Below are 11010 nucleotides of genomic sequence, written 5' to 3'. Positions count from 1 at the left end.
CTCCTACTTTGCTTTATCTTTCAATGAAAATATGTTTACAATCTGAAAAGGCAGTATTTTATTGATTTAATAATACAACTAATCTTATTTTAGCATCAATGAGACAGCTGTGTTGGAAATGCCTTTCTTGTGCAAGGCTGTAATGTTATCTTGATCACCATATGAAGTTGGACAAAAGCAGACCTCGCAAAGTAAATCTCACTGCTGTTACATTATAATTCCCTTAGAAAACAATACTTTGGGATGAAGTGCCAAATGCATAACAGATTAGGACATGGAGACGCATGGGATAGAAGAAAATGTTTCTTTGGATACATACATGAAGTATTTAATGATTTTTTATATTATCTATTAAGTACTTTAAAATTAATACCATTAAAATGTACTTGTAAGTAAATTTGTTGCAACAACTCTGGGTTTGGTCCCAGATTTTGGCACCAAAACGTGAGATTTACAACTCTGAGCAAAGGTGTCCTGAGTACCTGGGAGTCAGAAAACACTTTGAGCAGCTTAGGACAACTCTGACAGCTGGAACTGCAAAGAGACAGTTCAGCCCTGGAGGACAAGGTAACCTGGACACCTCAAGTAGTTCTGCCCTGAAGGTGTCCTAGACACCTGGAGCTGTTTAGCACTGCTCTGATGATTGTAACTGCAAGGAGATAGTTCTGTCCTGAATGGCAAGGTATCCCAGACACCTCAAGCTGCTCAAAACAACAACTCTGCCCTAAAGGTGTCTTGGACACCTGGAGCTTTTTAGCCCATGCCTGGAGGGAAGATTTTCTGATTTCTCAGGAAACAAAGGCCTGGAAGTGCTTAAGCAGGGAAGGGTTTTCTGACTCTTCAGGAAAGTCAGGCTATACCTGGTGTGGTGGGGGATGGTCTCCCTGCAGGATATAGCAATCCTGCTCCTCTCCTGAAGAGTCACTACAGCTGAGTTTGCTCAGCACCCACTTAAGGGGGCTTCCTAGAAAATCCCTGTTTCTCTGGCCAAAGAAATTACAAAAATATAGCAATCTCCTCTGGCTCAGGAAAAAAGTGTTACTTTTCAGCTCTTTTGCTCTGTCTACTCAGGAAGGATCTTCCATTTAGTTCCCCCTTGCTCAAGCCATTGTGAGACATCTCAGCAAGGTTCTTTTGTTCAGTTTCCCCTTGCTCAATCCAACAAGGTTTTTCTGTGAACCAGTGAATGAAGGTCTTCACACCCAAAACAATTTTGAGAAAGTGATTTATTTGGGAATTAGGAGTCCAGGAGAGTATCTGCATCTACCAGGGTTGAGAGTACAACTCTCCATTGACCAGACAGGTCAGTTTATATAGGATGTTTTGGGGATGGAGTCAAACAATCGTTTTTTTTTTTTTCTGCCCAGGGATTGGCTAGTTTTGTGGGCTAGGGACAGAGATGGTCCTGATTACAAAGAAAAATTGTTTTTCTTTCAGTGGCCTTTCTTGGCTTTTTGGCACTACCTTTAAGGCCAGGGCTCATTTCTTTCACTGACTCTGATTCTAGGGACCAAGAGTATTATTTTGGAATCAATTTCAGAGTCAGGGCATGTTTTCTTGTTTCTATTCTCTGGCTCAGGTCCATGGCTCAGGTATAAAATACAAGTTGTGTTTCCTTCCCTGTTCCTGGGCCCTAGAGACAGGATTCTACTATCCTGTTCTGTGATTGGTTCGTTTTACAAGTCAGTTGGTCAGGGGAAGAGATAGTATGATTTGAGCCAAACTGTGTTGTTTCTCTTTTGTTTGTTTTTTTGTTTGCTTTTTTTTTGTGTGTTTTTGTTAAACTGGCCTTATCTGTGTCATCTTTCCCTAGTTCTGGGCTCCAGGATCATTCTGGGATTCTTTTTTTTTTTCCCCAGACAGGGTTTCTCTATGTAGCTTTGCACCTTTCCTGGAAGTCGCTTTGGAGACCAGGCTGGACTTGAACTCAAAGAGATCCACTTGCCTCTGCCTCCTGTGTGCTGGGATTAAAGGCATGCACCACCACCACCCACCATTCTGGGTTTCTTTACCCAGCACCTTTTCCCTACACTTTTGACAAAACAACAATCAATGGAAGTACATCATATACACTTAGACTTGTGCTCAGGAAACTGACACACAAGGATCATGAATTCTAATGTATCCATGACTAATTACTGACATTCAAACCAAGCTGGATAACAAACAATATTTCAAGGGATTTTGTGAAAAAATGTTAAAAACAAAATCAAGAACAAAAATCCACCACACTTTCACAAACACCCTTACTTGAAAAGTGTGATCACATACTGCCTGAGACTTAAATAAAAATCAAACTTAGATGATCGCCATCTCATTCTAATATATTGCAGCAGACAAATACCTCTTACTACATGAAAGTCAAAAAAGATGAACAAAAACCACAGAAGAAATGAAAGAACCACAAAATAAACTTCACTAATTGAATTTGTCACACATGTAGCACCCTTTAATATCTCTCATGTTGCAAAATAGAAGCCAAAATGTAGTCTTCACATCAGTCTTTAGTGAACTTGGTTAATAACTTACTTACTTCAAAGCTACAAGGAAAAAGACTTAAAACAAGGGGTTTTTTTCCTTGAAATTGAAAACAATTGTGATGTCTAAAGTCTCACATAAAGTTAACATAAGTAGGGTTTCTTTTGTGTGAGTACATACATATTTCCTGGTATCAAGATAATATAAAGAGCTTTAAAATATTGACAGGGGCCAAGCGGTGGTGGCACACGCCTTTAATCCCAGTACTTGGGAGGCAGAGGCAGGTGGATCTCTGTGAGTTCGTGGCCAGCCTGGTCTACACAGTGAGGTCCAGAAAAGGCAAAAAACTACACAGAGAAACCCTGTCTCGAAAAACGGAAAAAGCAGGAATACTGATTAAAATGTTGCCAGGGATAGAGAAATGGCCAAGCCTTTAATACAAGTTCATTTCCTGGACCAAGGTCTGGTTTTCAATGACATGGAGTAATTCCTGCTATAAGAAGGGCCAAGGGCTTAACCTTCTTGGAAACTAGAATGCACATACATATACCCACAGAAATATATACAGATATTGCTTAATTAAAATAAAAACAAATATTAAAACTAACTTTCAATAATGAATGTTTTTCTATTATAATTCTGGTATCATGGGTTTTGAGGCATCTAAATGATTACAGAGTTTTTCTCTATCATGAATTGGTCCATGTTTGAGAAAGAAAGCATAGAGACTTGAAATTAGAGAAATAAATCATTTTCAGTGTATGATATGATTTGGGATGATTTAAGAAATGGTACCCTGCTGTAAGAAATCTGTCACTGGGGATTGGCCTGAGAGTTTCCATCTGCATACCATTTCCACTTTACATTCTTCTTCATCCTGCAGGACAAGAATGTGAATTCTTAGCCTCTTGCTTTAACTGCCATGTCTGTCACTTGTTTCCATGCCACTTTTACGGGGTTCATGTATTGCTCTAGATCCAAGGGCTAAATTAAACACTGTTCTAAGTTCACTTAGATATGATCCATTATCAAAGCAACAGAAAAGCAATGATACACATCTATGAAATTTTATACCAGAATTTATTATTTCATGTATTTGAAGAGATTATGAAAACTAGGAGGATTACCTTATCATTTAAATTTATAGGCCTTTTATCCATATTAGTTGACAGGTGTAAACAAAATAAAGAGATATTATAATGCTTGAAAAGATTATTGACACATTTTAGATTTTTTTCCAAAATAGTTAATCTTGTGTAATTGAATGTAAGTATGTTGGCTAAAGATAATACCAATTTATATATATATTCAGATTTCCTTTGGTATTTTTTTTCAGATCTTCAAAGTCTAATATTATATTCTAAGGCTTTAAGATAGCAATTACACACTAAAAGTTTTACAGTTATAGGTTTGCTGTGTTTTCACTAGGCATTACCACATTGATAATGTTCAAAGGGTTTCTCTCCGGTATGTGTTTTTATATACTTGAAGATGACTGGGGTGTGCAAAGGCTGTACCACACTGTTTAAATTCATAGAGTTTCTCTCAAATATGTGTTCTTCCATGAAACTGAAGAGCAGTGTGATTAGCAAAGGCTTTACTACACTGATTACATACATAGGGTTTCTCTCCAGTATGTATTCTTTCGTGCCTTTGAAGATAACTATGATGAGCAAATGCTTTACCACATTGATTACATTCATAGGGTTTTTCTCCAGTATGTGTTCTTTTATGCCTTTGAAGAGTATTGTGATCAGCAAAGGATTTACAACACTGATTACATTGATAGAGTTTCTCTCCAGTATGTATTCTTTTATGCCTTTGAAGAGTTTTGTGATCAGCAAAGGACTTACAACACTGATTACATTGATAGGGTTTCTCTCCAGTATGTGTTCTTTCATGCCCTTGAAGATAACTATGACGAGCAAACGCTTCCCCACACTGATTACATTCATAGGGTTTCTCTCCAGTATGTGTTCTTTCATGCAATTGAAGAGTACTGTGATGAGCAAAAGCTTTACCACATTGATTACATTCATAGGGTTTCTCTCCAGTATGTGCTCTTTTATGCCTTTGAAAAGTATTGTGATAAGCAAAGGATTTACAACACTGATTACATTGATAGAGTTTCTCTCCAGTATGTATTCTTTTATGCCTTTGAAGAGTATTGTGATAAGCAAAGGTCTTACAACACTGATTACATTGATAGGGTTTCTCTCCAGTATGTGTTCTTTCATGTACTTGAAGATGACTGTGATAAGCAAAAGATTTACCACACTGATTGCTTTCAAGGGGTTTCACTCCAGTATGTGTTCTTTCATGGAATTTATGAGTACTGTGATGAACAAAAGCTTTACCACACTGATTACATTCATAGGGTTTCTCTCCAGTATGTGTTCTTTCATGCTTTTGAAGATCACTATGACGAGCAAAAGCTTTATCACACTGATGACATTCATAGGGTTTGACTCCAGTATGTATTCTTTTATGCACTTGAAGAACACCATTTTGTGCAAAGGCTTTCCCACACTGATTACATTCATAGGGTTTCTCTCCAGTATGTGTTCTTTCATGCAATTGAAGAGTACTGTGACGAGCAAAGGCTTTACCACACTGATTACATTCATAGGGTTTCTCTCCTGTATGTGTTCTTTTATGCCTTTGAAGAGTTTTGTGATAAGCAAAGGATTTACAACACTGATTACATTCATAGGGTTTCTCTCCAGAATGTGTTCTTTTATGTACTCGAATATGAGTGGGGTAAGCAAAGGCTTTACCATATTGATTATATTCATAGCGTTGGTCTCAAGTATGTATTTTTTTATACTTTGGAGGATGACTATGATGTACAAAGACTTGACCACACTGAGTGTGTTCAGGTGATTTCTCTGTAGTATGACTTCTTTCACACCTGCAAGGATAATTGAAACATTTAATAGCTTTGCCACATTCATTACATTGTTGAGTCTTTATATCTGCATGAATTAATTTTACAATTTTGTATGAATATAAAGAGTTATGTTATCTTTAGTTTTTAACATGATGTGTACATTCATGTTGTTCCCTGCATTAAGGATGGCTTTGCATATTTGAACATGCCTGTCATAGTAAAACCCTTTATTATCTGGCTCATATTTATGGCATCATTTTTCTCTGAGATTTTTTTAATATTTGAAGATAACTGGGAGAATTCAGACATTTACATCACATACTCTATTGATAAACTTTCCTATACTGTGATTAATGCTGCATTTCCAAAGTGAACCAGAACAAACAAAAGCATTTACACAGGCCTAGTACTCATAGGTCTTTTCTGTGATGTGTTGTTGATTTAATCCAAATTAAGCTGGAAAACCAATTGTTTGTAAATTTAAATGTCATTCAACAAGTTTGCTCAACATGGGGCTACTACATGTTTTGTAATTGTTCTGAGATTGAGAGATGTACATTACTTCTTTTCATATCCTTATGTTCCTATGGCTGGTATCCAAAGTGACATATGATATAACTATTAAAGAAAGAATAACAACAAGAAGGTTTCCACATTTTATTTACTGTTGGACTTTCTTTTTTCCCATCAACATGTAGGATAGGAATTACTATTTCTCTACAACATCCCCACTTTAATTCTTGACTCTAACCACCTATCTAACTAAATTATCAAAGACAGAATAACTTTTTGAGTAACAATGCTTTTACTATGGATTATTTGCTTATGAAAAGGTTGTGTACATATTCTTATCATGCATTCAGTGAGTATACCTTTTGTAATTTGAATAGTATGAAATTAAAGTATTGTTATTTGTACAGCATAGCTATGATGAAGGTATTATTCAAATGATGATTGCTGTGGGATGGTTTGTATGTCAAATGTGTTGCTGATTGGTCAATAAATAAATCACTGATTGGTCAGTGGCCAGGCAGAAAGTAAAGGCAGGACTAACAGAGAGGAGAATTGAGAGAACAGGAAGCTAGGTGAGAGAGACACTGCTAGCCGCCATCAGGACAAGGAAGATGAAAAGTACCGGTAAGCCACAAGCCACGTGGCAAGGTATAGATTTATAGAAATGGATTAATTTAAGCTGTAAGAACAGTTAGCAAGAAGCCTGCCATGGCCATACAGTTTGTAACCAATAAAAGTCTCTGTGTTTACTTGGTTGGGTCTGAGCAGCTGTGGGTGTGGCAGGTGAGAGAGATTTGTCCTGAGGTGGGCCAGGCAGGAAAACTCTAGCTACAGATGATTTCTGTTAAGGAATTGATTCCTGTCTTCCTTCTTAAAAGAATGACTTGCAAACACAATTCACTTACCTGCCATTGAGGTATGTGTGTTTATAAGCATGTAATGATCATCAATGCATTTTGAGCTGTGTTTATTTACAATGTTTCATTTCATTAAAACTTCCAGATAAGTTAAATATATCCAGAGGCCCATTTGTATCAGCTTGCACAAGAAAATTACCTTCCATGTTTTCGAGAATTTTGACAATGTACTTCAACTTCAAGATCTTCCCAGTTGTAGCCTAAAATATCAAACAAGGAAATGTATGAAATATTACAGGAAACTGAAAAATTTACATTACTATCTTCAGTGATCCTTAGAACCAAGCCTGTTTTATTCACCTCATTCTGCCTCATTCTCAGTCAGAATTACAGAAGAGCATTGATAACCAAGAAACTGTTGTCCCCTTATTTAAAATGTGAAGAAAAATTTACAGTATTACCTATAGCAGTGAGGTTCATAAAGGTCTCCAGCATCACATCTTTGTAGAGATTCCTCTGTGAGGATCCATCAATGCCCACTCTTCCTGAGTGATGTCGACATGCACATCATTATAGGTCACTGTATTCTAAAATATGCCATACATAAATATGCCATCCATATGTATGAAACAAAAAGCATGATACAACATTGTAAATGTGTGTTTCTTTGATAATATAGCCACATAATTCTTGTGAGGGCTACACATATTCTATAACTCAGACAATACAATGAAATCATCAACTTATTTCACAAAGAAACTGAATTGGAGGTTCACCTCTTTTTTTCTGAATGCTTTGAACAGGATATCACCTTACAAGAGAAATACCTATTAACAGAGATAGAGAGACAAGCAAACATTTCAACAGTACTGAGCACACATCTGAGAAATTGTATGAACAATTATTAACTACAAGGAAGATTTGTAAGCTGGGTATTTTGGCTCATGCCTTTAATCCCAGAACTTAGAAGGTAGAAGCAGGTATGTGTGCTTCTAAGGTGAAAGTTAGCCTAGTCTATGCTAACTGTATCTGCACTGAATTTTCCATTCAAATAAACAAAACAGATAAGATAAACTCAGATTTTTTTTTACTGAAGATCCTACAAAGAGTTCGGCATTCACTCCAGTTCTGTGTTAATCTTTCAGAAAACTGAATTGCTCCAGTTTAAACTACTTTAATATATCTTACACAAAGGAACTGTGCATTTAAAGAGGTACAAATAGAAAGAAGATAACATTAGCAATATCATTAATGATCATAAATAATCAACACAGGGAAGGAGAGATGGCTCAAAAGTTGTGTGCTCTTACTGGTCTTGCATATAGATGGGCTCAATTATCAGTACTTATATGGGGGACTCACACAACTGTTTATTATTCCAAGCTTGTGGGTTCTAAAACTCTCTTTGGACTACTGTGAGGACAGGTGAACATGTGGTGCATATTCACGTACATAGACAAAAGAATCATATTCATTAAAAAAAAACATTAAAAAAACACAAAAAGCAAGAAGAATGTCACACAATTGTAATCTAATGATTCAGAAGGCCCAGACACTACATCTAGGAAGAGAATGGTATCTTCTACTGAATTTCAAAATTGAAACTGGGAGGTAAAGCTCAGCAAAACAACATATACTATAGGACCATCCCACAATAATATATATTTAAAAAAACCTGGAATGTTTTGAACAACCTTTAATCTCAGCATGTGGGAGCAAGAGTCAGGTGAATCTCTGAGTTGGAGGCCAACCTGGTTTACAAAGATACTTTTAGGAGAGTCAGGGCTACTCAGTCAAATTTTTTCTTCAGAAACAAAAATAGGAACAACAAAATTTTAAAAAATTCAGGCTAACAAAGTGAGTTAACATTGAATACCAATTCCATCAATTGTATTTTATGTGATTTAGTGATACTATCTATACTGGTGGTGAAGTCATGGCAGCAGAAGAAGAAAGTTGGCTGATTCATTTCAACCACTACATAGTAGAAACATAGAAAAGGAAATGTGTTGAGGCTATGGAAACACATATTACAAACCCCAATGAGATATTTTATCCAGAGAGGTTCTACAAGTACCCCAAAGAAAGTCACCAAGGAGAGACACATGTTCAAATACCTCATCCTATCTGGGAGATTTTCATTCAGTTGACTAGATTCTCACCCAGGTCACTATAGGCTCAAGGGTCATCCTTGAAGAAAATATATTTAGTCACTTCAGTGATTCTCATAGTGTGCAACAACTCCTTCACTGTTGAAATGTCAAAGGCTCTTTTGACACTCAAGACAAATTCTTGATTGTGGCATCTTATAAAATGAGAAAACAATTTAAATATTCCCAACATGTGAATGGCACAGAAAATGTATTACCATCTCAAAGGAGAGGAACTAAGACACAGTGAGGAAAGACTGAAACCCATCAGGGCAAAAATTGAATCTGGTACTTCTTGTGTCAGAGACATAGGGCTTCATTTTCAAAGGGCTTAGATGGCTCTCTTTCCACAACTTCCCATACAGCTCTCTCTATGGTTACTTCCACTCCATATATGCAGCTAGCTCTCCATGTAAGATGTCTCATAGCTTAAGTATTTCAACATCTTATGGTCTCAAAATACAACTCAGGTTTCATCCTCATAGTATCATGTAATGAACTCACACAGTCTTCTCATTGGTGATCTTACCATACAAATAACACAGATGCCTACAACAGAACTGATCTGAAAATGCAGACTAAAAATGTATAATCTTAAATTTTATATCATTCTTGTCTCCATAACCAGGTCAACATCAATGATTCCCCCAAATTTGGTTTCTAAGTTGTGATGGCCTCTGTCATACTTGGACCAGAGTTGCTGCAGGCCTTGAATAAAGTTGCTTCCTGGGACCGGCAATCACTTTGCCTTATTCCTCCATTAACTGAGGGCATATAAGGATGGATTCTAACCCTTAGTGCACCTTGCTAAGCTTCCAATGTACACTAAGGGCCATCTTTTTAATAGTGATAATCTCCCTGAATATTCATGACTCTGTTCAGCATTTGACTATCTTCTGCAAAGTCATAGTGCTGTTTTTCTCTACAACCTGGAGACTTCATTTATTTATGATCCGTTTCTTGATTTTTTTAATGTAGTACTGAATGAATCATAAGTAATAGCTATCCAAGAGAGACAATATTCCCTCTAAGAAATCAGCCCCATTTTTATTTTTTTATTTATTTTTTTTATTTTTTTTTAAAAGGAGCTCTGGTAAAGTTTTATTAAAGAAAAACTTTCCTGGTTTACTTTTCACCAGTCTGTTCTGGCATGCTTCTAATAATATCAGAATCACCTGGGTCAATGATAGCCAGTGTGCATACTCTGTAGTATTTTCCACATGCTGTGCCCAATTCAATGTTATTGCCACTGTAGTGATGAACACCAGTTTTAGCCAACATGGCATAGTATTCTATTTCAGATTTCCTCAAAGCTGGACAGTTGTTGGCGAGGATAACCAATTTCGCTTTGCCCTGTCTGATCATCTTCAGAGTCTGTTTGTACCCCAGCACGTACTTTCCACTTTTCATGACAAGTTGGAGCCTAGAGTTGATCGACTCCAGAGACTTTTTCGTCTTCTTTGCGGCCACCATCTTCCTGCCTTAGGTGCGGGACAGCCCCCAACCGACACCAGCCGCCAAGATGGCCGGGGAGCGAGAAAGGAAGGAGCTCCCACAATGCAAAGCTCTTCTGGGCGAACAGGGGGACGCTGGGACCGCCCATTTTTATTTTTATTTTTTTTCATTTCTGACTTACTCAATTTCTTGAGGACATTGGCAAAATGAGAAAAGTTAGGGGTCAAAATATCATACAGATGACTTCTATTTCAATTCCCCCCAAAATCCTTTGACTTCTACCTCCACTGTTCACAATACCTTTAAGAGTACTTCATTCAAAGTACTATAAGAATAACCAGTTAAGCTCTGTGTGCAGCTTTCTATGTCCTCTGCCAAAATCAAAGTCAGAGAAATCACTGACCACCACTCACCCTGTGCACTCCAGTTCTCTCCTTCACCAATTTTGATATGCTCAACATTCCCCTCAAAAGTCATCATTTCTGGTTTACCACATTCTGTTATAACTTGCTTTGATTCAATTCTCTACACAAAAGCACCTCAGGTAACAAACATGCTTATTTGGCTCATTCTGTCAGATCACAATCCATCATTGTCGGTTTTTGCGATAGAAATTCAATTTAGCACCTGAAGGCAAAAACCATGAGGAATCTTTGTTTCCAGGCTT

The 11010-nt window shown here is 37.0% G+C and overlaps 1 protein-coding gene across 1 annotated transcript; it reads right to left on the bottom strand.

The window, feature by feature from the left end:
• Positions 1–9977: 9977 nt before the first annotated feature.
• LOC131901598 (large ribosomal subunit protein eL30) lies at positions 9978–10458 on the bottom strand. Its single transcript, XM_059252702.1, has one exon. It carries the CDS (start codon positions 10359–10361, stop codon positions 10014–10016), a length of 348 nt encoding a protein of 115 aa, XP_059108685.1. The 5' UTR covers positions 10362–10458; the 3' UTR covers positions 9978–10013.
• Positions 10459–11010: the final 552 nt, after the last annotated feature.

The sequence above is a fragment of the Peromyscus eremicus genome, unplaced genomic scaffold (assembly GCF_949786415.1).
Source record: "Peromyscus eremicus unplaced genomic scaffold, PerEre_H2_v1 PerEre#2#unplaced_115, whole genome shotgun sequence".
NCBI lineage: Eukaryota > Metazoa > Chordata > Mammalia > Rodentia > Cricetidae > Peromyscus > Peromyscus eremicus.
This window is presented reverse-complemented; position numbering and strand designations above follow the sequence as displayed.

What these genes read in the sequence shown, in the direction of transcription:
- LOC131901598 (XM_059252702.1), bottom strand. Translation starts at nt 10,361, where the DNA reads ATGGTGGCCGCAAAGAAGACGAAAAAGTCTCTGGAGTCGATCAACTCT.